Consider the following 27,238-nt stretch of genomic DNA (forward strand, 5'->3'; position numbering starts at 1 on the left):
AAATGATACAAAAAGCACGTGCTCATTAAGCAGCACATATTATATCCAAGTTAGTCTGTTATACTAATATATGAATTATTCTTTTTGAGTTCTACTGACTAGAACCACCACTTACGTCATCACTTCCTTTAGTGACTCAATGGCTCTCTCTAGAGTTGCTTTATCGGGATTATCTTCTGCTGTGTGTTTTTTAATGTCTAGAATGAGAAAGTATTAAAACAGTATTATGTCAAGCCAATGACTGGGTTCACATATAATACTAACCCATAATATGGGCTGCTGAATTCTGAGTTGTCATGATGCGCAAGCTCCACTATAGGAACAAAACCACCCATGATTTCCGGTTGAGCTGTAAATTTTGGGTTGTTTAAATCCTGGGTGTGATTATCTGTCAACCTACAACCATGAGTTCCTCATGGGTTCTTTTGCTTTGCTGTTTAAGAAGAGGCAGGCAAGAGAGGTTTTAAAAAAGAAACAGTGAAGCCATTCTGTATGCCAGTACTATAGCACCACAAAGGTGGCAGGCAAAGAAGGAACAAAATATATTTATTTATTTATTTATTTATTTAAACAACTTATATGCCACCCCATCACATGACTGAGAAATCAGGGACTGAGAAAACAAATCAAGTTTTACTTGACTGTTCACCTGACAAACCCTGGGTAGGCAACAATCCATGCATTACATATCCCATGGATTAGCATTATGTTAAATTCGGGTCAATACTGGATATGATACTACCGGAGCGACTAAACCTTCTGAGAGACTGTACAAAGAGAAATCAATATACTTGAAAAAAGGCCATATAGATAAAGATGGCATTTTAGATAAAGGATCTGTCAGGTTAGAAACCCAATGTTATGGTCATTCTTCTCCTTACATGTACACTAGGACAGTGGCTTTCTGACAAAAAGCTTTATTATGTTAATGCTGGCCAACCAGGCTGGCTTTACAGTACAAATAAAGAAAGAAAAGAAAGAAGCAAAGTTAAAGAAGAAAGTCAGTAAGAGAAAACCGCTTAAGAAATGGGTTCCAAGCTAAGCGAACCATGGCTTCAAGGCAGATGCTTCTGCTTAAGGGCCCAGCTAGGTCCACCCTTCTCCACATTAGCATCCTTAGCAAATTTTCTTGCTAAACTGTTCAATTCTCCACAACCACCTCACTTATCTCTAGGTCCACTGGATGTGGGATTTCAGTTGCACATTCTACCCCTCCTCTTTGTCCGAGTCAGAATCCAATCTCAGAACCCTCAAAGACTTATGGGCAGAGCAGGCCCAATTCTTATATCCAATACGTTCAAGCTTTACCTCAAAGATGAACATTTGTGACAAATCCCATGGTTGCTCCTAAGACAATGCCTACAATAAATAACTAATTACTCAAGGAAACTGCAGGTGTTTCGGTGACAGTGAAAATACATGGTGCTTCAAAAAGTGTCTGAAACTACTTTCCAATTCCATTCCATTATGCTTCTAATATTTAAAAAATGTGTTATGGATTTTTAAATTTTTAAATTAGACATGAAAACAGCCACTGTCTTAACAGATTCTCTGTTACTAGGGACAATCATGTGCTAGTACTCTGCATCCCTATAGGAACTTTTTCTTAAAATGTACTTAATTAAGTTCATGGAGTCAATTGTAGAATGCTCACCCCTCAGAATTGGAAGGAGGTATTATAAGAACTCAGGTTATTTGGGGGGGGGGGTGGTATGAGAGTAATCCTACACACATTTAAACAGAAAAGTCCCTTAACTCCTAGCATGCTGGCTGGGTCCCCTGGGAGTTGTAGGATATTTTTAAAAGTTTGCATAGGATAAGATATTTTAAAAGGGAGATCAAACTAGTCCACCTACTTACCATTTAGAAGAAGGGCAACGCTAGGAAGCCTCTGGACAGGTCGGATGAGTAGTTCTGCCAAACTCTGGCGACCACACTCTGGTTTCGCTTGATTTATCTATGGCAAGGAAAAACATGACATGATTAACCCCAGAGAAATCTAGTTTTTTAAAGTCTCAATCCTTCTCATTGCTAAGGAGGTAAATTCATATTTCCTCCACTTTCAGTTCTCATGCTCACACTTCACTAAATTTTATTTTTTTAAATCCTGACATGTTAGATAAACTGTTCACTATCTGTTCATAAACCCTATCAGATGTTACTATTCAAAACTAGCTAAATCAGCACTTTGAAAGATAAATATTTATGCATGACTAATTGCTCAATTGCCCCTCCCTGGACCAAACTGACAGAACAGATGATGTGAAGGAAGCAGAGCTCTCTCTCCTGAAGCCCTGTTCCCTCCTGTGACAGCTCTTGCCAACTTTTTGAAAACCACTGTCCCCTTCATGCTGAGAGTCATGGAGCGCCATACCTCTCTCTGTTTTAAGAAAGGGGCTGAGCCAGTGGCCTTTGTAAGAAGCAGCCATGCCAGGCTTCTTACACTGAAAATATCTCAGTTGGGGTGTGAGCAGGACAGACAGAGACTTGGTCAGAGCTTGCGGGCCTGGTTCTGCAAGCACCAGCTGATTTGGTCACCTTTCTCCTGCACTGCTCTAGTCTCAATTGGGGCTCAAGCAGTGCAGGAAGAGACCTGGCCAGGGCTTATAAGAGCGAGTCCCAGTCAAGTACAAGGAATAACCATATTCTTTTCTATCTCTGATGGAAGAGAACATTGGAATTCCGCTCCCACACATCTGGACCAAGGGTGGAATTGAAGTTAAGCAGAATCCCAACATTCCCCAAGCCAGCTTAGACTAAAGGCTTCCCTCTTCTATGTTACAGCAAAGGCAGCCTGGTCATGCAAAAGCAGTGACTTTTTCCTGCTCATTAATGTCCACCAAAACCATCTGTCTTCACAATCTGCCACGAGGATTACACATTTGAAGCAGGTGTAGGCTGTCTTCAAGCTTGCAAGACATAGTTTACTATAACACTAAGATCCATCAAGAGTCTAACATAGAAGAAAAGACACTGTTCTTGTGTCCACTGTTAAATAAGTGGAGGCAACAAATCCCTGCCAATCTGTTCAAGTCATCCAGTGACCTACCGGTAGATTGCAATCCACCCTCTACCTTGTTCTAAAGGTATTAACATGAGATATTGCTATCTCATTCTACAAAGGTAAATTTAAGCTCTAAGTCAAGGGTGCAGAAGTTCATTCAGCCCAAGAGCTAAAGCTTTCAGCAGCAGCATTTCAATGGTAGGCAAAATGGGGGCAAAACACAAAAAGACCCAGCATTTATAGCTTAAAATTCTTAATGCCAGCAACCAAGACATGTCTACCTTTTTAGAATGCAGAGAAACTCCACAAATGGTCAGCAGTTGATAGGAAAGAGGGTGGAGATACAAGGGGACCTGGTCATGTATAAACCCCAGGAGGCCCAGATGTAACCTCCAGGCTTGGGCTTCCATCCCTCTGCTCGAAGGCAATAGATTAAATTCCCACTGCAGGTTTCAATGCTACAAGCCTTCCCAATTAAACCAAGGAAGATTTTCTGTTTAACAAGCTAATGCTTCCTCAGTCCTCCAAATCATGATAGGAAGGATTGTATCCAAGGTTAGTCCTCCTTAGAGTATAATTCTTTGTCTCCATTTCCAAAGTTAAGCCCTTCAAGGTTAAACACACCAGGATCCCAAGAAAGAAAGAAGTTATTACCTTCAGGAAAGCATGAAACCTTGGCTTCAGTTTTTCACACTTAGTAATAGTTTCCTTGCTCATTTCAAAGAAGTTCACAAAGGGAGGGTATGTTTTCAGCAAGTCTTTTGACTGAAAGAATTAAGAACTTTCATTTATAACATGTAGCAGAAACTGGAAAATAAACATTTTGAAAATATTGGGGTGTTAAAGCAAGCAGTTTAAAGTTACCCATCATATCCTGAAGTACATTGAGAGGGCAGTGTGGTGTAGTGGCTAAAAGTGGTTAAAACTAAGTATAATGAGGCAGCCAGAGAAAGCTTGCATTGTGGGCAGATTAGGGTTCTCCTGTATCTGCTTAAACAACTGGATCCAAAATCGTTCACTGATGTAGCCAAGTCTAGTCCAGCTCCCTCAGAGTAAACTAAGAGATATTTCTAAGGAATTTGCCCTCATGTATCATCATCCGTAAAAGGTTCAGGAAATCCCTGGAAAATGTTTCTCTATGGGCATTCTTATACCTAGAACACAGCTGTTTGCATATCATTAATGACAATAGGACCACCATACACGGACACCCAACTGGTTATGGAGTACAAGAACGTTGTGCACTGTATGAAATCAAGCAATCTCCCAAAATAAACTTTACAGGCACCTGCACTGAAGCAAAGAAGAGTTCTGCATTTATACTATGTGCTTACTGACAACACATCAGCATTCAGCTACACTCCTAAATAGCACCCATATATTAGTGAACCTATAAATGTTTATTCTTTTTATTAATATGCTTAATTCAAAAGCAGTATCAAGAACTATAGCACAGGTTACCACTGTTCCACACAACAGCCTAACTCTTGCCTAAACTTAACATGCAGCTAACTATGGGTGGCATAAGGCAGCAATTCTCTGAACTCAACAGGCTTACAGATTACCAAATGCAACATACAAGAGTGCAGCTGCATAACTTTGCCCAAAGCCATCACACAAATTGTAATTTTAACAAGGAGTTCTACATTCCCACTGGTGCCTGCACATGAGGTGGAGAGGGAGAAAACTCTTAACAGCACATGTGAAAGAGCTCCATGGCCTTAGAGGTACCAAATAGCAGACTTCACAGCTGGCATACACAACGTACATATTTCAGTATGACATCACCAATGCTTTTGCTTTCAGTCCAGTTTATCATAAGGTCTTCAAGGTCCTCCTGGAAAACAAAGGTGGTACACTGCTCATTTGTAAGACAGAGAATCACCAGAACCCTGCATTTGCAATATTTTTCCACTCTCAAATGGAAATTAGATGCCACATTTGGAAGTGGGGAAGGAAGAGGAGTAATAAGCACTTTTTAAAAAATATTGTGGCCTGCACAATCTGGTTTCAGGGCACTAACACACTTATTTTATTTATTTATTAAAACATTTTTATGCCACCCCATTCGCCGAAGCCTCGGGGCGGCTTACAACAATAACTTGGGATTGTGCAAAGAATTTTACAAAATGCTAAACTTTAAAACTTAAGACAATCCTCTGCTATCAATGGTCAAGAAAACAATGATCCTTTTAAAAAGCTTTTTTTACACAACACTAGTACTTCTCACATCTACAAAAATCTATGCAAAAATGTACAAAAATAGTTCACAGAGAGTGTAAAAGGCTTCCCTTTCTGTGCTTAGCCAACACCACCAGTTTTGCAGAGCTGCAGAAACAAGTTGAAGTCCAGGAGTTAAGCAAAGCACATTAAAGATTTACACCATACAAGCCTCAAAAAATAACCTTTATCTTGATGTGTACGTCAAGGATATCAGGAATACTGCCAAATATGGTTTTAATTTCTTCTGGAGCAAGGATAGGGCCTCCAAGCTGTCCTTCCTTTTCCAAAGGGACTTGAAAGACCTAAACAAGACAGCAATTCAGCAGTCACTGTATTTGGAATATCATACTCAAAACAATGTCACGCCTTCCACAGAAAATACGTTTGTCCTGTATATTTATTCCATTACTGCTCAACTGCAGGCACCTGGGCCAGACCTGCCATAAAGAGATACCCTGCCCAAAACCTACTTCCTTGTCCCCATCCTATGAGAAATGAATCATTCAAACACCAGCAGACATTTTCCTTGTTTTAATAACTCTCAGTTCCTTAAGTGTGGGTGGAAGTAGTAACATGATAATGGAAGTTACCCAGCAGATCACATTTAGGCACAGATCCATTACCTTTCCTTTTCTTCTCAAAAAGCCACTCCAGAAAAAGAAATCTGGGAAGACTCAAGCCTATATAAGGTGCAGCTTGACTCTTTAAACATCTTTAGACACAGTGAGTGCCTAACTCCACCTGATGTCTTAGCATTCATGAAACCAATCAGGCATGACATTAATCAGATGTCTGAATGAGAGAGCATTAGAATCCCACTGTAAAATCTTATTTCAGCTCATGTAAGTATGTAGTGGGTATGTTCCAGGAAGCCATGACTAACTACAGCTCTATCATAGAGGACCATCTCTTCACTCCTTAGTGAAAATTGTTGGTATTATTACATTTGTGGAGCAGCTTTTGATCCAGCTCATGGCTTTGCTAGTACACAAGGGGTAATTTTCACAATTAGGGTGAAGGATCAGGGAACCCTCCAAAACAGTATGCAGAGTAACATATGGACTAATGGGGACAGCAACAAAAGCTGCCCGCCTTCTCTTCCATTAACAGCAGCATCCATAGGATCAGAAGTCACTCCACAAGCAAAATGGCACCAGTGGATTCCACCCCATGTCTTTACAAATACAGTTCTCCTATTCTTTAGTATTCACTTGAAGACAGATAAGATACATATAGTCATGTCTGTTGCAGAAGAGGTGAATAAGCCTGGAAATGGTTGTTGCAGTATCAGCCTCAGAGTACGAATCTCTTAAACAAGCTTTGCAAAAGGTTTTCATAAGATACTAAAAACACTTTGTATTGGTCTTGCCTGGATTATGGTCGTCAGGATATCAACATAGTTGCTCTCTGTCTGATAAAGCTCCTTTGCAACCTGCCACCTGGCAGACTGCTTTGGAGGAAGAGGAGTCGAGTTTTTGGAAGGTCTTGCACATGATTTTGGAGTTTCTGCAAAATACAAAGACAAGACATGCAAAAAGTGATTTTTGGATAAGCAAGAAAGCTGCAGATTCCAACATATCCCCATCCTAAAACAAACGTTTATACTTAGCATCCATCTCTTTAAAATGAAAATCAAGTTCAGCTCCTCTTTAGAAAGCAGCACAAAATAAAGAGCTACCCAAAACCATCAGAGAAAGGCAACATAAGGATTGACTGCATTGCTCTCCAACATCTTGCAGTTCCACCCATCACTTTCTCTGTGCCACCCATTATAAAACAACGAATGTGGTAGGCAATGAAGGACCAATTGCCAGGACTTCCCAGTGCGCTATAAACAAGAATTCTTGCTCATTTATTATTAGCAAGGTAACACCATAAGTGAAACTGGAATCTGAATTTGACTCGGGTGTCCCATCATTAGAATTACATTTGTCTTTCCAGTCTTTTTCTTCATTTCTTTTGCAACTTGCTTCCTGAACTTCAGTATTAATCTTTGCACAAGTTGCCAAAAGTTTATTTCCATCAATAAAATGTCTACCTCTCTCTGTTTTGTGGGACATGTTCTGCAAACTGATCCAATTTGAATACTGAAATTGCCTTTTTGGTACACTTATCACATTAAATTCACTGTTACCTAAATGGTCATGGCTATCTAAAACCAGTGGTCAACCCATTGCCATCTTGTGATGTTCTTGTTACATGTTTAACTGGCAGTGTTCACATAACATCTTGCAAAGCTGCAATGAAATATAGCCTTAGAGGATTTTCCTCACCTTCCACTGGGAGAATATATTTTTGAAGACTTATTTGCGATGTTCCATTAACTAGGTTTTCAGATGGGCTACTGCTAGCTGCCTTTGTTTGCTGTAAACTTGCTAATGAGTTTAGATAATGTTTAGGAGCATAGTTATCCAGACAAATATAACTGCAAGATTTCTTCCTCATCCGACTAACTCTAAGGCCATGAGAGTTGCCCTTCTTTCTATTATTATCCATGTTCCTCAGTTCTATCCTGTTTCCTGCATAATTTGAAAAGGAAGAAGCCTGTTACTAGGATCAATAGTGTAATTCAGTAGTGTTTAGCTGGAACCATTAAAAGATTGAGTCAGTTTAGCTGTACCTCCATTAGTCATAGTTGATTCTGGAGTGTTGGAAATGTCAAGCAAGGAACCCATAGAAAGGGAATGTTCAGCTGATGGCCGTTTCCGAGGTGGGAAGGGAGACATATCTGCCTCCCTGGCCAATTGAGCAAGGGTCTCTCTTAAGCGACGTCTCTTTCGGTTGCTATTTGGAGTATTCAGAGAAAGTTGCGAAACAGATGTTTTCAGTTCGGAACTATCCGGCTGTAATAAAATACAATTTGTTAACTTTATGGTTTAGAACCACCCAGAGTTTTGCACCACTTCAGAAGAATCACTGGTGTCATTGTAAGCTGACAAACAGTAACGGTACATTCTTAATATCTGAATGACGCTGCCTCCCTACAAAGGATTAAATTGAGTCTTGTATTAAAATGCTAATACTAAGAAATTGCCTGATTCAATTATATATGGAAAGAGACAAACATTTAAAATCACAGCTCGTGTTGGCAAATTGCTTTAAATTCTAGACTTCCTTTGTTAGCAGCTCACCTTTTCAAACAGGTACATAGATTCTCCAGCTCTGGCATCCATCTGAATACTTCCCCAAAACCACTAGAGGGAGAAAAAACATTTTCTATCATTTGTTCAAGCCTATATTAAAAGTTATTATTACAACATTAAATATGCCTACAGATACAGTATGTATGGGGTGGATTGTGTACCATGTTATGAGATTAGACAAGGCACTATGAGTGCTTTTAAGAATCCAGAATGTTCTGCTAGAACTGACCTCCTGTTTTACAATATAAAGATTTTCAGAGGGCTCAAATGGAAGGTCTTTTACTGTGTTTTCCTCAACTATGAGATGGGTACACCTTTCATCACCAACAGGTAAATACTGTCCACCTGTAGAGAGAAGAAAATTTGCAATGTTAATCTATTACTTGGTGGGATATTGGTAACAGCTTCAGTTTGGGTGGTATAGAAGTTAAATAAAGATCTACCACTAATTTTCACACAAGTCAACACAGATCTAGAGAACTGCAGGTCTGGTGAAAAACATATCTAAGAATTATTGTCCTGCAGTGACAGGAATCAAGAGTGTGAACTTCTTGAAATCTCACAACTAGGAACTTGCTACATTACTTGAGTAACTACCCTATTTCGTAGTCCCAATGCCCCAAATAGTCATAATTTTGGAATAGTGGCATCTTACAGGACTGTTCTAAAGGTTACTAATATGCCCATTGTGCTCCAACAACTTCAGAACATTATAAACCATGTGAAGTGTGATTAGTAGCAGAATGAAAGATTACTCACAAAGAAACCAAGGGCATTGTTTCCTTACATACTCTGGTGATTAAACATCAGCAGGGGACAACGTGTGGCCCTCCAGCTGTTTAAACATGCAAATTCCATTAGCCCTAGCTAGCTAGATTTTTACATTCCAGAGAATTAAAATGAAAAAGAAGAGAACTAAAATATGAGATATACATGTGTGTGTCCTCTGTAGCAAACACTTAAAATTCAGATCTACTTTATAGGATTAAATTGGGGAGGGGGGGTTGTTTTGTTTTGCTTCTGCAAGTCCTGTAGCCCACTGCCAGCTCACAGCTTGTTAAAGAAGCCATCAAATGTTGCAATGCATTTACAAACATAAATACTAAGTAATCAAGGCATCTTCAGTAAAGCAACCACCAAGGAAATCTGTATTATGAACATCATAAAGTCAAGTTCACTATTACATAACATTCCACACGCCAACACCGCCACCACCTTTTACCTTGCATTTCTGTCATTTCTTCCATATTCTTCTTCTCTTCATCAGAGAATCCAAGAAAACTTAACATGCAGTCCTGAAATGGGGGGACTTTGAATTCCTTCCTGAACTCCTCATCAGCAGCCCAGAAGTCACTAATGAGAAAAAGAGGTTGTGAAGAAAGCTGAGATACCATTGTGCCAAGTTTCCCTACATAAAGAAAGCAGCACATCTCAGGTAAGACCAACAGCAAATGTGAAAGAATACAAGGCCTCGTGCCAGGAAGTGTATACATACATGTCATTTCTTCTTTCCCAAGACTTATAAATCCACTCTGCTTTCATTATTGGTGTGCCTAGACTCACAGCTACCTGCAAAGAAAAACAGGAATGAACAAGTAATAGTCCTTTGTACTCCATAAATGAGAAAATTAATGAATAAAAACATGTAGTTGGGGTTTGCTAGGGGTTATAATTTTTTTGTCTAATGATCCAAAAGATTGTGCCCTTCGTTTAACAGGTTTGGTATTAAGGTCAAGCTTTACTTTAATGTCGTTCTCACAAAGAAGTTTTAAAGGTCCTGCCAGACAGAAGGGGTTGTTTTTGTTTTTGTTTTGAAAAATGGAAAGACAGGTTATTATATAAGCCTGCATACTCAGAAAATTGAATGCACAAACAAGACATAGAATTAAGTAAACAAACCAGAAGTATAGCTTAACTCTACACTTAAGCATTATAAAACTGACACATTCAGAAATAACATCAAACCACAATATCACATTACGGCAACCTACACCAGGCTCGCACACTCTTTCCCTGGTTCACTACATGTAGTGATTAAGAGTGGCCATTTCCATATGCAGGCCATATGACCAGAGGTTTTAGATTAGGTTGTTATTAGTTCTTTTTTACATACTGCCTTATTTGCTAAAAATCATCGTTATGCTCTTAGGCAGTATAAAACCTTTATTCAGATACATTTTAGTTGCTATAGCAACCAATTAGTATGCTTCTTCAGGAAATAAAAATCTAAACAAGTGAATCTTCTTGATTTAATTTACTGAAAGCGGGTGGAAAACCAATTTAAGTCAAGTTTCTAATTTACAATTGTCCACTCTAGTATTTAAAAATGAGCCATACTATTCACTCTCAAATCAATTTATCATACAGTTAAAAAAGGGCAATTTTGTTATCTGTCTAGGCAATAAACATATCAGATCCAAATACAGGGAGCAAATGACTCCAATGTTATAGTAACTCCACTTGCCATCAGTCTATTTCTGGAAGCAAACCAAAGTATTATAAATCCTTATATACTTTAGGACAAGGATATTTGAAATGGTGCATTCTCCCACAGCCTGCCCAAATTCTAAGATCTTTTTCTTAGCCCCATCCCTCTCAGAGGCAAATTTGGTGCAGACGCAACAAAGAACTTTATCAACAACTGTTCCAAACAGGGAGGCCCTCTTTGTTGTCCTTGTTTGCAGGCGAATACATTTTGGTTTGTCCGGACCACTGACATATAAGCCAGTTTCTTGATGCAGGCAGTTTTCACTAGTTCTTTTATTGTTGTGTGTTAACTGATTTGTTTTTGTGTTATGTTTTAATCAAGGCTGTAATTGAAATCTATTTTATTATTTTTAGTGGCATTGAATTCCATTTTTCCAGAAAGACAGAATATAAACTAAACAATCAATCTCTTTGCATTGTATCTTCTGGCATACATAAACGAAAAACACACTGCATCAAACTCTAAAATTAGAAAGAGAAATGTACATACTCTAAATTTGTCTCCTTGTGTAGAATTAGCCACCAGATGTGTAACTTTTGAACTGAAATCTCGTCGGATAATCCCTCCCATATGATGAACCAAGGTCACCAGCTTAACCTGTGAACAAAGTTGGAATACCATTCATCTTCTAAAAAATAAAATTAAGATTAATTTGGATTTTCCCCCTCAAGCTATTCTGCTGTGAAGCATCCACAGCACTGCTCCCAAAATATGCAAAGCACTTTGAATATCATTACCAACTTATCTCTGACAATTGGGTCCTACTTCTAAGGTGAATACTAAGGTGCACCATATTCTGTGCCCCTATTAACCTCACATCAACCCTGCAAGTTGAACTGGCCACATTCTCTCAGCAGCTCACCCAGGAAACTTCAAATGCTGAGTGAAGCTTTAAATATGGGTCTCCCTAACTCATATCCACTATGCGGCATTGATTGTTCTGCTCTCATAATAGGAATGCGTCAGAGTTGAAAAACATATTTGAGGGGCAATAAACAAATCTCAATAAAAAATTAAGTGGCACCAATATAGCAGTCAATACAAAACTCAGAACGGATCTCCGAGTACTTGCTCAGTCTTGCAACCCCTCAATGACAATTCTAAGTAGGTGTATTATTTTAAGATGTGTGGAAGTAAGACAGTCTTACCATTTCTTCTTTCTTTCTGAATCCAGTGAAACATAACACAAGATTCAGCATGGCTGCACAGTAGAGTGGTCGACATGAGAAAGGCAGAGGCTGAAATAAAATAGGCTGCTTAGCTAGTTTCCTGAAGGACAGCCATGTTAACATGTTGCAGCAAACACACAGAATTCTATGACACCAGGCTAATACATTTCGTATGAATCAGAACAGGCCATGAAACCTTGTACAATAATGCACTTGGTAATCTTCAGAGCAAAACAAGACTTTTTGCAATTACCACAGAGGATTTCAAATAACAATTAAGCAATTAAGCAATTAGGTGAAAGCAATGCCTCTGAAAGATTAGCGCCACCTTTCACAAAGCCACAGGACTGCTTTATACTTAGCCACAGCAGTATGGGACTTGATTGTTCCCACAATGCTCTGGTTAAAATTGAAACAGAGAAGTCGATTATACTACACTAGGGAGATTACACAGAACATTTCCTTAAGACAGAGAAACATTTGTGCTGGAAGGAACTACACTAATGACCAGGTACAACTAAAGATGTGTGTGCTTGCACACATGGGGGAATGGTATGCTGTTCACACGTGCATGTGGAATGGTATGCCCGTATTCTGTGCTGCCCTCACTTGCTATGAATGAGCTCTGGCTTACCAAACCTGCTTTCCCCCACTTGGCTTCTGCCGCTAGTATGAGCAGCTCAACAAATCAGAAATGCTTTATTTAGCAAACCACCCACACCCAGGAACTAGCAAGACATCCTGGTTTATCAATCCTGGCTCATAAAAGGGTGCCACTATCCAGGTGACAGTTGTGGACAACACACTAAACAACTCCTGGCTTGGTACCAGCAGGAGTGAATGGGCTACATAATTCATAAGCAATCAGATATAAAGACACTTTGGTGACTCAGGCAAACAATGCATAGGCCAAGTTCTAGAGAGGGAGCCGTAAAAGAGTGGAAACTAAAAAATGAATAAAAATGGTCAGCATATCTAAGCCTATACACAGAAACTTTTGAGGACTTATTTGCAAATATTATACAGGTATTCCTCACTCAAACATTGTCCTATAGATATTATTCGCAAATGTATGTGCTAGTAAGATGGAAAAATGAGGTCAAATGAGGACAAGATTTAAGATTAGGAATAGCGTTCTGATTTTTAATTCAGACAAGATAGGAAACTAAGTTAGAATACACAAGGAATAAAAGCTTTAAATCTCTTCTTGCATGCAGCGGAGAGCATGTTTGCTTCTGTTCATAACGAATGTTTTGTTGTTATATCTTAACTGGAGCACATAAGTAAAGTGTTAGACAAATGGCAGATTGTCTTGTTATGCTTTCCATATCACACAAAAAATCATAAAGGAGGCATTCCACAGGAATCCTATCATATGATAGGATGAGAGTAATGATATTCGAGATTGTGCCGAGAGCGCATACATCTTCTGCAGTCTAATCACAGGTTGCATTGAACTCAGTCTTCCAAATGTTCACTGCAAATCTGATCTTCCTGGAAAGTATTCAAATAAGGAACTAAAGTTTTAAGAGTATGCCAGGACTAGGCCAGGATATTCGCAGCAAAATAGTTTACCAGTTACAAAAATTACCCGAGAACGTCTCAGATAGCACCGTTGTTAAGTCCTGAAAAGTTTTGTTTTTGTACACAAGATGGTATTACTGAACTGGCAGCCAAACAAATCAATTTGTACTGCAGTTTAATGGTTGTATTATGTGCTACACCTGGTTACATTTTTACCATTAACTTTGGTGTACTGTTATTGATTCTGCTTAAGCCTTGAATCTGCTTTTGGTCAGAAAAACAGAACATAAACTCAAGTAAATAAAGGCATTTTTCAAGCTTGCACTATTACAGGAAAGCCTGTAAACTTCATTAAAATTATCTAGGAGAGAAGCTAGCCATTTCAAGGTCTCTCACTCTGTATTCTTACCTCGCCTTTCCTGGCACATTGCAGTACTATTGGGGGCCCAAGGACTCTGTCTGCCTTGTACAAATTGGTGAAAACAGGATCTTGGAAGTCTGCTATCACAAAGACAGTCTCAAATTCCGGGGACTCAGAATCTTCATACTTTTCCACTGAGTCAGCCTTTATGTAGGGCACTTTAATTTCCTTCAATAGTTTAAAAAGAATATGAATGTTACTTAAATGCAAAAGTTACTTTGTGGCCATAAATTATCAGAAGGATTAGTACTTTAAAAAAACTAGTTTTGACAGGAAAAACCTATTACATTGAAGCTAGCTCAAAAGAAGCATGATTGCTTTTACCACAGAAACAAGAGCTGCTGTCTCTCTCATTTTTGTTCCATTTCATAGGTACAAGACTCATCAATTTAACAGCCACAAGTATATAGGAAATTCTGAATAGTTTCAAAGCTGATCTAAGCTTCGATTCAACTAGCTTCACTGTGCACCATTTAGTTCTATTGTGCATTTTACTCTTCTGCCAAGTGATGATAGCAGTGATTTCCCACTTCAGTCCCAAGTAGTGCAACATGCTGCATGCAGATATATATGCACAGTTGCCCCAACGTACCATATGTATAATACTTTTTATTAGTTTCTCTTCCGATTTACCAGAACTAGTTTCCTTTATCTTTACAACTGGAACTTCCATTATCTTAATTGTCTGCAGAAGAGGAGAACTTCAGTATAAGAATGAGATAACTTTGTGAACCGCCTGGAGAGCCTCTTGGCTAGTTGGGCGGCATAGAAATGGAATAAATAAATAAATAAAATAACCATGAACGAGAAAATGCACTGACCTCCAAAGCTTTTAGGAGTTCTTCGTGTTTTGCGGCCTCTTGAACTAAAACCACCCTGGTTTCAATCTGGGGCATTTCCTCTATTGAGGGTGGCAGAGGGTGGATGGAGGAAAAGAAAATAATCAGTATTCAGGCAAATTTATGGATTACAGAGTTAAACTAATTTACCCCATCTCTAAATGGGGGGGGGGGGGCTAGAAGGCAGTGAAAGCTGATAGCCTAAGATACATTCATTGCCCACACAGAATTCCTTCATGCCAAATAATCCATAATTCATAGAAAGTCAAGTTACGCAAGAGCAAGACTAGCTATGAAATGGCAATCACATCGCTGCCCAAGCTAACAGAAGCTGGCTGTAGAACCCCAGACTGAGCTCATTACGGAGGCTAGTTTTCTAATTTTTTTTAATTATTTATTTTTCGATTTATATCCTGCCTTTTTCCTACAAAGGGCTCAAGGCACCTTACATCTCCTCAGCCATCTTATCCCCACAACAACAACCCTGTGAGGTAGGTTGGGCTGAGAGTCTGTGACTGGCCCAAAGTCACCCAATGAGCTCCATGGCTGAGCGGGGACTAGAACCCAGGTCGCCTGAGTCCCAGTCCCATGCTCTTCACCACTACGCCACACTGGCTCCAGAAATCTAATAATACAGTAAGCAAGAATAAGAAATGCAATGTAGTTCTGGAATCTTCATAAAATATTTTCTAGGAAATAGTACTAGAACATCCATACCAAGCAAAGAGTGCACAATCACAGCAAGGTACACCAAGCCTGCCAGAGTTGCTCCACAAGGGCCCTTGAGCCTGGTGTAGCCCAGACAAGAGCAGAAATGGGGGCTTGCTGTTCTCAGGGCCCATGATGGGGTTGGGTATCCAGATTTAGCTGATGGGACAACCTATCATGACCCCTACAACAAGCCATACATTTTGAGGGTAGATTGTTTCCCACAACAAAGCCAACCCACAGAAACCAGTCTAGGTTTGCCGAACGCAACAACCTACCATAGCGTCTCACCCACTGTGGGTTCTTACGCCATGTGAACCCCTTCATTGCCTCCTGAATGCAAACTGAGACTCTTGATTACTTCTGTGTTAAATCAAATAGGTTTACATATTCTATTTTCAAAGAATCCTCTCTAGTCCCTTGTACAGAGGATTCTGAGAGTATTCTAGTACGGAAGTGGACGGTATGTCAGAATCTGCAGTTAGATGTTTGAATGTTTGCAGCAGATCAACAAAGGTTTCCACTCCTAATAGCTCAACAATGGTTATTAAAAATTAAAAAAAAATCTCTCTGATGGCTGGCCCTTCACTGATCACAGAGCCTCAGTTTCCCTACTTATGAATAATGAGCATGCATTGGCTGCCTCACGTGAGGCCTTTATACAGATTTAGTAGTCTCTGAATTGTGTTAGAATTCCTGATCTATTCAGATACAGGTTTGAATTTGTACAACATGTGATGGGAACCTTGAGGCTCTCTGTGTGTTTCTACTTGGCATCCGCCTGGCGCCGTTATTTGTTTTTCGGCGCCAGGCGAAGACCTTTTTATTTAAAACTCATTTTGTTAATTTATTTGCATTTATAGGATTTTAAATCTTTTAAGCCGAGATGCACCGGGTTTTAATATTTTTATTTGTATAATTGTTATATTTATGTATTTTGTTTTTGTTGGGAGCTGCCCCAAGGTTTTGTTGTGATGGAGGCGGCATAAAAATGTTTTAAATAAATAAATACTTACAGTGCCCATCATACCTCACCATCGGCTATGTAGGCTAGGGCTGAGTGGAATTCAGACCAAAGAATCTAGACAACTACCCAGATACAGTACATGGGTACAGATACCCAGGTACAGTGTATGGCTCACATGATATTGTACATAATTTTCTCCAGTGTACCCTCTCCTCTAGCACTGGGCTGATCTGCAGTTTTCGGCATTCTAATTTAAAAAGGAAATTCCCACAATCCAAAGTCTGCCCACCCCATCACAGGACCCATGTACTATTCACTTGAGGCACCTGCCAGATCTGTTGGATCTCAGTCTTACTCTTTCAAAAAGAACGCACTCCTCACATACTGCAGGGGAAAAATAGAGGCACATCAGCTGGCTTCCAGGGAACTCCATGTTCTAATGCATAACCTGCTTCTACCTATAGCAATTTGTGGGCACAAAGGAGAGCAATTTTTTGCCAGTGGATTATCTAACCCCACAAAATTAGCAACTGCATGCTTTATGCACTTCCAAGCAACAACTGAAAACTTCATTTAGATGGACTTTAATAATGTTTCCATGATTTACATCTCTGACTGATATTCATCAATTGTAACAATTTGTTATCAGCACTGTTCTATTTTGTGTGTCTATCATTTTTACTGAAGTTGTTAGTGATGCTAGGGCTTCACTGCAAAGCAAAACAAGATAGTTTTATATATATAATTTAAAATGTTCTAAGTAGAAGCCTTTGGCAGAGAGCATGCAACATGCTTTTATTTTTGTATAACACTTTGGTGTTTTAGTGTTACATAAATAATATTGCCACAGAAGTATGCATTCAAGTGCTTGCATCCCAAAGGCTAAGAGAATGCAAGCAACAACCAGTTTGTTTTGTGCTACAGTGCTGCAAATATGATATACTATAAGCTGCTAAACTGGTAGCTATTACTACCTGCATTCCATAGTCAATGTTATTTCTCCATTACCTTCTACATCTGAAGTAGAACAAGTGAATACATTCTCTTTGGAAATTTCTGTATTCTTGGAGTCAAAAATAGAAGAATCTGACAGGAGACTCCTTCCCGTATCAGGGATGATGGTGCTGTTTTCAGCCATTGTCAAAATGACATTCCTTTTCTACAGCTGCAAGAAAAGCACAAAATTCTTTTTTTTTTTTTTTTTTAGGAAAAACATATACAGGACTATACACTTGTTAAATGTGATCTATAAAAGGTTACTACCCGCACTCCAAAGAAGCAGTAGAATTTTAACAGCAGAATCCTATACTTCATCACCAAAAGCTTGCTACCTATAGACATTGCAAGAGCTTCTTTTCATATTCCACAGCTATGTAGTCCTGCTGTTGCTGCTCCTGTTCCTCCATTAAGATCTACGAGGCCCAAGTACTGAGATAAGGAGGGGAAACTTTTTACCTGTGATGCAAGCCTATAACAGTAACGAGAAGAGGCACTTTAACAGCAAAACATAATTGAGGATATTTATGCAATATATTTCCCTGAAAGCATATTGGATGTCCACATATTCTAAGATCTGCTAGAGCCAAATGAGTAACATTCTGAACAAGCTGCAATTCATACTGCATCACTGATCATCAGGACTTCCTCCAAACTTCTATAGCAGGGATCACAAGGATTTGCATGCCTGTGTGGCATGCTCACTTAGCAACAACACATTCCAGAGTTCCTGCTGGTATTTTCTGCGCTCGGGCAAGAAGCACCAATAGGGTGCAGAAGTCCACTTGGCAGCAGGAGGGAGGGGAAAGCACAGCAATAGCCAGGGCTAATGAGATCACAGGGTCAGTGAGAATCAGTGCCGGTAAAAGGATTTACATCCCTCAGAACATGCAAGAGCAAATGAGTTAAGCCTCTGGTAGCCACAATGCATACAGAAACTGGTATTGGATTCCAGGGATACAGGAAAGTATATAAGGGTGGACAACTGCTTAATTATAGACATCCATGAATTCCCTCCCCAGCTTTCCATGGGCAAGTGCTTTCACGTTGCACAAAAGAGAATTAAGAATGTAGTGAAATAAGATAGCCAGTATTAATTATTGTTTCTTTTCTATACTGCCCAATAGTTGAAGCTCTCCGGGTAGTTTACATCAGTGCATAAAAATACAATAATAAAATTGAAATATCACAAAATCATACCAAAAGAAGGAAAGAACTTAAATTTAATTTAAAAATAGGGAAGCTACAAAGAGAATTTACAGTGAACTTTAGGCAATTATCAAAACACAATTGGCAAAGCAATTTGGGTGATATCCACAGAAAACACAATGAATTACCACTTGTCACCAAAGATGAAAAGTGTTCTGTGAATGATGGCAAACCATCAAAATAATATTTAGGATCAAACTGAACTCAGAGTGTCACTTTTCAATTAATTAATTAATTGCTCTAAAGTATAAGCATTAAAATGTCTCACATACAGAAGTTGACAAAAATACACCCTAAGTTTAATTAGTAAATTTGGATAAGAAAGAACATTGCCAAAGGCATATATCAAAATTGCTTATATCTACCTTGAGCAGTGTATGCTTAAGCTTTTGTATGTATGTTCAGATCATAAAGGATTTTTAAATGTCATTATTGTAAACCAAAATTTATGAAATATTAACCTTTCGTACTGACATGTTTAGAAACTGTATGAAAATGGTCTGATGTGGGAGTCAGATGGCTTCTTTAATGTTGATGCTCTTTGATACTGCTAGATAACTCTACAAAGATATGTTATTTAAGCAATGGAAACACCAATGCTCTCTTTGTAAAACAAAAAAATTCTTAGGATATAAAATTTTGGCCACTTTTAAGTTTATTACTTGCATTGGAAATTTGTATTTGTATCAGTAAAACAACGGATGCAAACATTCCTGTACTACAAGACCTGAATTGCAACCCACCAAGCAATCCTAGGTGTCCACATTTTTTAAGTAGTCCGCTAGCCAATTTCCAGTGTGTGATGGAGGTGGCTTGTTACCTTCTGAGTCAGGAAGGTAATTAGCTTTGTAATAATCCCAACATCATTTACACAAATGAGATACACTCTACATTAACACACTTGCTATAGAAGTATAACACAACAGTGGATCATGGCAGGGAGAGGAGATAAATATGCAGGACTGAAGTCAGCCCAGTCCAAGCATGCAACCATCTCCCAGACTCCTGTGCTTCAAATCTTCTAGTAGGAATTGTTAACCCCAGGAGTATCATTTCAACACATACCAGACAGAAAAATCCTATCTGTGTTCCTATAACACAATGAGGAACATGCTCAGTCCAGTACCCCTAATACTGTGATATACAGAGTTTGCCCCAAAATGGAATTAAAACAGGGTGTTGAAAGAGGCTGCTTCTGCATCTTAAGCAGAAGTACAAGAAAGATGGTTCTTTCACTATTCAAAACCCTAATAATTGCCTAACAAGAAGTAAACTAGGAGGAACTCTGATCCTGCAAACACAACATGGTCAGTTCATTAACTGCACATGAAATGTGATAGCTAGCAAGGAATTGCTTCTCTGTGACTCCCATGGTTACTTCCCATTTCAGTGTCATCAGCCTGCTGGATGGATGTGTGGTGCTGGTATGAGAAGTAATCATGCAAGCTGGACAAGCCATGTGATTGGAGCAGCCAAGTATTTCTTTTGCAGCATGGAGACAAACTGCAGAGACTTGTTCCAGCAATTACTAGACATGCAAATTAGGCCTTCTTCACAATACCCACAAACATTAATATCAATGAAGTGGAACAATCAGGGGCAGTATCAAACTGTAAGATCATAATTTCAAAGAAACACATTAGTGTGCACACAAATCCCAATTTCTGACCAATTATAGCCCCATTCATAATCCCACCCACTAGAACTTTCCAGCAGCATATTTCCTAGAAAACAGAATAAAGATTATAAGCAGTCCGTTTCCAGGATTACGTGAAAACCTGTGATTTTCCTGACCTGGTTTTTAAATACAGAACATAAAAGTGCAGCATTCCTATTTTAAAGGAGAACTAATTCTCTTCCCCACAATCAATCAATGTCTATGGCAGAGCAACAGTTTCAGCACTGCTTTCTCATTCAGAACCAGATCTGACATATTGTTCATTAGCACAACCATGCAAATTCTAAATCTCAGACAGAAGTAATTCCTACTGCTTTTATTTCCATCTGCCTTCTTATAAACCACCAATAAAGTAAGCTGGGACACATGCTATGACATCAAGTGATGCTAACTAAGTATCACTGGACAGATCGCTAAAGACAACTTGCTTCAAGAGAAAGGAACAGGGCAAGAAAAAATCAAAAGCAAGCAATAGATTGAGAACACAGATTGAAAAATAGAACTTTACAGGACATCTCATTCTTGCAGGTTGCAATGAATGCCCTGTATTACTAAAGACCATAAAAGGCAACTGTTATTTTAGATTCTACAACTCCAACACACCCCTTGTTTGAAGACCATGCAATTATGCACCTGCCAGCAACAACTAAGGGGTGTGTGAGTGTGTACGTTTTTTAAAGGCGAATTCATGAACAGAACCGTCAAACTGGTTTTTAAGCCATGATAGCTAAGAAGGGAACCACTGTATTCAGAGGGATTCTCTCTTCTCCTGCAAGACACTGGGCTTAAGAGAGGGTATAAAAATCAGCATTACACCCAGTTGTCAACTCCCCCACTGATCAAGTGACAGGCTATTATTAGGGAAACAACACTAGATTACATGGAACTATGATGTGACCCAACAAATACTCGGTGACATTACACATTATCCACACATGGCAATTTAGCACATTCAGACACTGCCCACCAGGTTTTTACAAGCTAAAAATAAAAACAAGGGAAACAGAGAAAGCAGAAGAACATATAGATATAGATAGAGGACAGAAACACCCACTTATTTTTGGTGCACATGTTACAGGATGGTGTTGGGAAGAGCCATGAAATAGCAGTTTGTGTGAAATGAAATTCATGTAAACACCTAAACAAGCTTACAAATAGCTGAAGCAAGGCTTGCAAAAAAAAAAAAAAAAAAAAGGAACCCCAGACAGTGTTAGCAAATAAAAGCACTAGTTGGCTTCTACCTTACTTTTTCAAGTACAGCTTACATGGCTACAACCTATTATTCATCCACATTAGGACTCAGCTGTGGTTCACCAAGAAACCTGTTTCCAAAGCCAAAAATACAGCTGTTTAGGGGGCAACCCCATTCATACTTAGCCAAGAGGGGAGGGAGCGCAGAATGGGACTCCTACAGTTGTTAGCATTCTCCAGCATGGATGACTGGAGAACAGTGGAAAATGTAGGCCATTTTTCTTCTTATATCTAAAATTGTGCCCTAAATGTAATCAGTACAAATAGGTGAAAGCAGCAAATACAAAAGGAAGCACTCTCCGGTTTTGTTTCACCACTGGGCAATCTACGAAGCATCTCCATATGTTATATTCAGACAGAAACAGAGCAAAGGGGCAAGGGCACCCAGATTAGAGTGGGTTGCATTAGGTAACCCTGGCATAACTGTTCTCTCTGCATCTCACTTCTAGCACGAAGGAAAGCAGAACTAGAAATTGTGTTTTCTTCTTGTTAGTACTGTTACACTCACACCCACGTCCCGCCTCCCCCCCCCTTTTGCAAGGAACCCAACGCAGCTTACAAGGTTCTCCCCGTCTCCATTTTAGCTTCTCGACAACCCTGTAAGGTAGGCTAGCCTGAGAAAGGACTGCTCTAAACCATGGTTTTGCACCGCCATGACCCTTTCTTTAAGCTATTGTTTCAAGTCTTTTTCTTCTTCCTGCACATTTCCCACTTACTTTACCTAGAATAACTGGAGATGAAGCAGGCTGCAGTCAAGCCCGCTTTCCTGCCCAGGGTACCCTCCCTCCACCCCAGAGGTAGCGCAAGTTCATTCCCCCCCGTCCCTCCAGCCGCCCCTTTCCTCGCCCCAACCCCCAGGGCCCTTCCATGCGCTCTGCCGCCCTCTCCTCACCATCCGCCGAGGCCTCTCCCCATTCACGAGACTCCCTCCACAAACATCCATACGCCAATTCAAAAAAGAGAGTCCACCCTCAAGCTGCCTCCTATTGGCTGTCCTGAACAGCCAAGCCGGAGGACCGGGCAGACGCAACGCTCAGCTGGGGCACCGCCGACCTCCTATAGGCGGATAGGTACGGTAGGGACTCGTCCAGTATTAACAGCAAACTAGGCTTCGCTCCTCCCTGGAGCGATCTTTGGCCTCAATCGCTATGGAGACGGGCTTGTTTTTTTGAAGATTGGTTGAGCGGCGCGCTCTTCAAAGGCGGCTTGCTATTGGTCGGAAAGGACCGCTTCGGTTTGTGATGGGTCAGCGGCTCTTTCCGCCTCCGTGATGTTTCTTCCCACATCACGGCGCCGCACTCACCTGAGGATTAGCTGACGGGGAAAGGGGCTTCACTTTCCAATCGGTGCAATAGCGCCAGAGGACGCAAGAACCCGCTGTTTGTCCGCCTTCCGCACACGACACGGGAATGAATCCACGGTCTACTAGACTTTTTAAAATTAGTCACCTCCACACATTGTTTCCCACGCAATGCATCCTGGGAATTGTGGTTTTTACGAGGTCGGGGACCTCCGTGGGCGCTGGTACGACAGGGTCTTAAATGCGCCCTCATAAAACTATGATTCCCAAAGTTTTTTGGGGAAGAGAAAAATAAGAAGCCACCGTATTTCTAATTGAAGGATCAGAGGTCTTAGAAAATATATTAATTTAAAAGTGCAATCTTGTTTAGATTGAAAAAAGACCTACAACTTCCTGCATGCCATTTTTTTCTGTCTGAATAGACAAGGCATTGCACCTAAAGTGTGTACTGCTTTTCATATCTTTCTGTAACCAGTGTATGCTACAATATACTCATTAGTCTTTTCGGAAAGCACAATAATGTTGGTTATGGTTGTTTCATAACAAAGTGCGCGCGCACACACACACACACACACACACACACTATAACGAATCCAAGTGATACACTGGAACAAGACAATTATGATATATCAAGGGATTTAGGTCTCTGATTCCCCTATGCAGTATTCCTCAGAATAGAAGTCCCACTGCGTTTTGGATGACTTACTCCCACACAATAACAAGGAGTAAATTGCAGCCTTTATAGGAGTTAGGTCTCCAATCTCTGACCCCATGATATGGCAACAGGAAAGAAGGGGTAGGCAGCTAAAGAGGCTGGATGGACCTAGGGGCATGGGTCCTCAAACTATGGCCCACGGGCCAGATCCACCCACCATATTCATTTATCCAGCCCACCTCAGAGCTTTTGGACCGCTTGGAGAAAACGGCTGCCTCACCCAGCCCGGGGGCAGCGGCTCGACATAGCGACTATTTTTAATTAAGTGAGCGCAGCCGCCCCGCACTCACCTCTCCAGCCTCCCGCTCCCACTCCCCTTCCCAGAGATGGGGGAGCACCTGCGAGGAGACCATCCCCAGTTAGGAATGGGGCAGCGGAGAGAAGCCGGGAATGTCTCGACCGAGGCAAGTGCAACCTCAGGGCTCCCCCTTGTGTCATGCTCTCCCTTTCAGCGGGTGGCGCAGCATCATCTTGGGCATCTGCTGCAGCCCGAGCAAGCAGAGCAAACATTAATTTTAGTAACTTTTTGTTTTTAATTAATTTTTAATTTATTTTGCTTTTCATTAATTTCTAAATATATTTTAATTTTAATTTTTCCAACAATATTCTGGCACTCCAACACTCCGAAGGACAGTGAACTGCCCCCCTGTTTAAAAGGTTTGAGGACCTCGATCAAAATCATGCCAGGACACCTCATTTTTGTAACCCTAACCCTACCCTGGTGCACACCCTTAACCCTACTATAAGGGTAAAGTTCCATTGAAAAGGGGGCAATTTTGAAAAAGACTTCCTCGAGTAGCCTTTTCTGCACAACTCATCCTTTCTGCCCATTCTAAACACATTGCAACCATGAAAATCATACCAGGGCAACTCGTTGTTCTAACCCTAACCCTACCCTGGTGCACACCCCTAACCCTAATACAGGGCTAAAGTTCCATGGAAAGGAGGGTGATTTTGAAAAAGCCTTCCTCGAGTAGCCTTTTCTGCACAGCTCATCCTTTCTGCCCATTCTAAACACATTCCAACCATCAAAATCATGGGTCCTCAAACTACGACCTGTCTCAAAAAACTTCACTTTCTATTTTTGTTTAGTGCAAACCACCATTTGCCATGGTGTTCATGGGCTTCCTTTCCAATTCTGAAGTAAAAATGTACTTCATATGGTTGTGCAAACCACCGTTGGTTGATTCTGATGAACACTGAACTATGGTATGGTATGGCATGGGAGGTTGGGTAGGGGAAGCGGGGGCAAGAGACGGTAGCGTTCTCAATTCGCCAAATTATGAAAGGTTATCTCAATCCATTCTTCATGGGTCTCTGGGCTCTCCTGCTTCTTCACCTGGGAACAACTCAACCTTCACACCAACTGCTTAGATGCAGATGGTACCAGGCGCTGGCCTCATTGAACATTGTTTGACATACCCATCCTAGCAGTGCCCACAGGTGACTTGGACAAGGTCCTCTTTTCTGTTTTGGCACTCTTGGAGTGTTTGAGCAGTAAAAAGGCCAGGGAGACAGAGGAGCCAACTCAGCCTTTCATCCCTCTACCTCTGAGCCATGCCATTGATTGGGCTGAGACAGGTGGAACACATAAATGAAGAGTTGCAAAGGAGGGATGCATTCTGGCAGAGGTCAAAGGTGGAATGTGCAGAACTCAGGAACACCCCAAAATCTAGCACAAATCTAGAACATCTCCAAGAGCAACCAGATTCCATACTCTTTTTCTTATTTCTTTTTTGTTTTGTTAAGGAACAAGTAGCAGCACCATCAAGTGATCCTCTACTATGTAGTCCAGGTCATGACCTTCTTTTTGGTCACAACCCACTGCTTGAATACTAATGGCTTAAAAGACACCCAATAAATCCCCTTTAGTCATGCCATTCATCCTCTAAATTTTGGGGTCCCATCAAGTGTTGCATCAGACTTAAAAAATAGACTAGGAGCTTGTCCTGCTTATCCAAAAAACACTTTCAGCACCCCAGAAAATATCATAATTTAAAAATAGAATACTCAGATAAAATACCAGAATATATAAAAGTAACATGCTCTGCTTTCTTAAGTATTAGAGGGGTATTTCTGCTTTTTAGGTAAGTTAGAATAGAGAAAGTGATAAATGAAATATGAATGTATTCCATTGGTCACACAGATGCATAAAACTAATGGAATCAAATCCTTTTCCTGTTTCTCCTTTTTATTTCTCTCTTATACTCAAAGACTGTGAGCTGGAAAAGACTCATTCTGTTTTTATTGATCCTTTTTATTGATAAAGACCCCAAACGTCTCACAGCATAAACATAATGGGGGGAAAGTGATATAAAAAGTGATGTGGGCCCACTTTCTCATTAATATGTCATATTCTTGGGAGAACTTTTTCAGTATTATTCAGACATTGGATTCTGACTTATTCGGACAGCATACCGTCAGCTAGCTGAACCAGAATACTTTGACTAGAGGAACAATCCTATGCACATTTAAACAGAAAAGGTCATTTAATTCCCAGTATCCCTGGGAAATGTCAGATGTTCTCCTGTCTAAACATGCACTGGATTAGACCCTAGCTAAGTCTGAGTTACTGCAATTCCAGGGTCTCTTCCACCTTGAGGCCACAACTACAACCAATGTGGTGGTTAGGAGGACTGGGGACTAGGGAGATCTGGGTTCTAGTCCCCACAGAGCCATGAAGCCAACTGGATGCCTTTAGGCCAGTCACTGACTCTTAACCCAACCTACCTCACAGGGTTGTTGTGAGGATAAGATTGAGAGGAGGACAAAAATTATGTAAGCTGCCTTGGGTTCCTTGGAAGGGAATAAATGGGTGGGATATAAACATAATAAATAAGTAAGCCTGCCTTAGCAGAAGAAATCTGTGTTTGTGATCGTCCTGTGCTCTTTTTGCCCATGTGCATGGGGGAATTTTTATCTCTGTGTATGTGTGTGCATGTGCGTTTACGTCTGTGGGTGTTTGTTTTCTGTGAATGTGTAGCACAAAAAATGTGCATTCATTACCTTCCATTGCTATCTTTTTAGTTCATACCAGGTGGGTCTGAACTGGATTGGGCTCACACGAACTGGAGGAACTAACACGAAGGACAGAGTGCATCACAGGGAGAGCAGAAACCAATGGAATAGGCCAGGGTTTGTGATTGTCAGGGAAAACTTGCAAGTTAGCAGCCATCACAGCAACCTCCCAGCTTGCTTGCCATTGCATGTGTACCCATTGATTGTTATTCATACTTCAGTAGTAGGACAAGCAGAAAGCAGTAGCTCTCCATGATGTCTAGTAACTCAGCTTACAAAGAACCACTTTTGGGCAGCATGGATGGAGTCAAGGAACACAACAAGCCATGCTGAGTTTGGCTTTTAGAAACCACAATAAGAAACAATGGTTTATCTATGGTTTCTCCATGCCACGTGACTTGTCATGTTGTCTGAACCCAGGATCGCGGTTTCCATGGTCCTGGTATGCAACCACACAGAGTCCCCTGGAACGAGCAGTATGTGCAGGGGCTGTTCCAGCCATCCAGGCTGTACGTGTGGACCAATGAAGCAGAGGCAAGTGTCACAGGCAGGGAGCAATGCACCTTAGGATTGAATTTTAGGCAC

General features: G+C 40.4%; 1 protein-coding gene across 1 annotated transcript in view; it reads right to left on the reverse strand.

The window, feature by feature from the left end:
- The window catches only part of ECT2 (epithelial cell transforming 2), a 41,377-nt gene extending 18,786 nt beyond the window's left edge, over positions 1–22,591 (reverse strand). The window contains exons 1-18 of the mRNA XM_044434639.1: positions 22,513–22,591; positions 17,495–17,651; positions 14,794–14,873; positions 14,565–14,657; positions 13,961–14,140; positions 12,007–12,096; positions 11,348–11,455; positions 9,866–9,939; positions 9,593–9,723; positions 8,600–8,715; positions 8,359–8,421; positions 7,848–8,070; positions 6,597–6,733; positions 5,410–5,529; positions 4,773–4,841; positions 3,659–3,769; positions 1,861–1,957; positions 116–197 (exon numbers count right to left, since the gene is read on the reverse strand). Coding sequence (XP_044290574.1) covers positions 116–197; positions 1,861–1,957; positions 3,659–3,769; positions 4,773–4,841; positions 5,410–5,529; positions 6,597–6,733; positions 7,848–8,070; positions 8,359–8,421; positions 8,600–8,715; positions 9,593–9,723; positions 9,866–9,939; positions 11,348–11,455; positions 12,007–12,096; positions 13,961–14,140; positions 14,565–14,657; positions 14,794–14,873; positions 17,495–17,624 — 1,904 coding nt within the window. The 5' untranslated portion in view covers positions 17,625–17,651; positions 22,513–22,591. The remainder of the gene's footprint in view (positions 1–115; positions 198–1,860; positions 1,958–3,658; positions 3,770–4,772; positions 4,842–5,409; positions 5,530–6,596; positions 6,734–7,847; positions 8,071–8,358; positions 8,422–8,599; positions 8,716–9,592; positions 9,724–9,865; positions 9,940–11,347; positions 11,456–12,006; positions 12,097–13,960; positions 14,141–14,564; positions 14,658–14,793; positions 14,874–17,494; positions 17,652–22,512) is intronic.
- Positions 22,592–27,238: the final 4,647 nt, after the last annotated feature.

This window comes from Varanus komodoensis, unplaced genomic scaffold (assembly GCF_004798865.1).
Source record: "Varanus komodoensis strain SLA01 unplaced genomic scaffold, ASM479886v1 scaffold28, whole genome shotgun sequence".
NCBI lineage: Eukaryota > Metazoa > Chordata > Lepidosauria > Squamata > Varanidae > Varanus > Varanus komodoensis.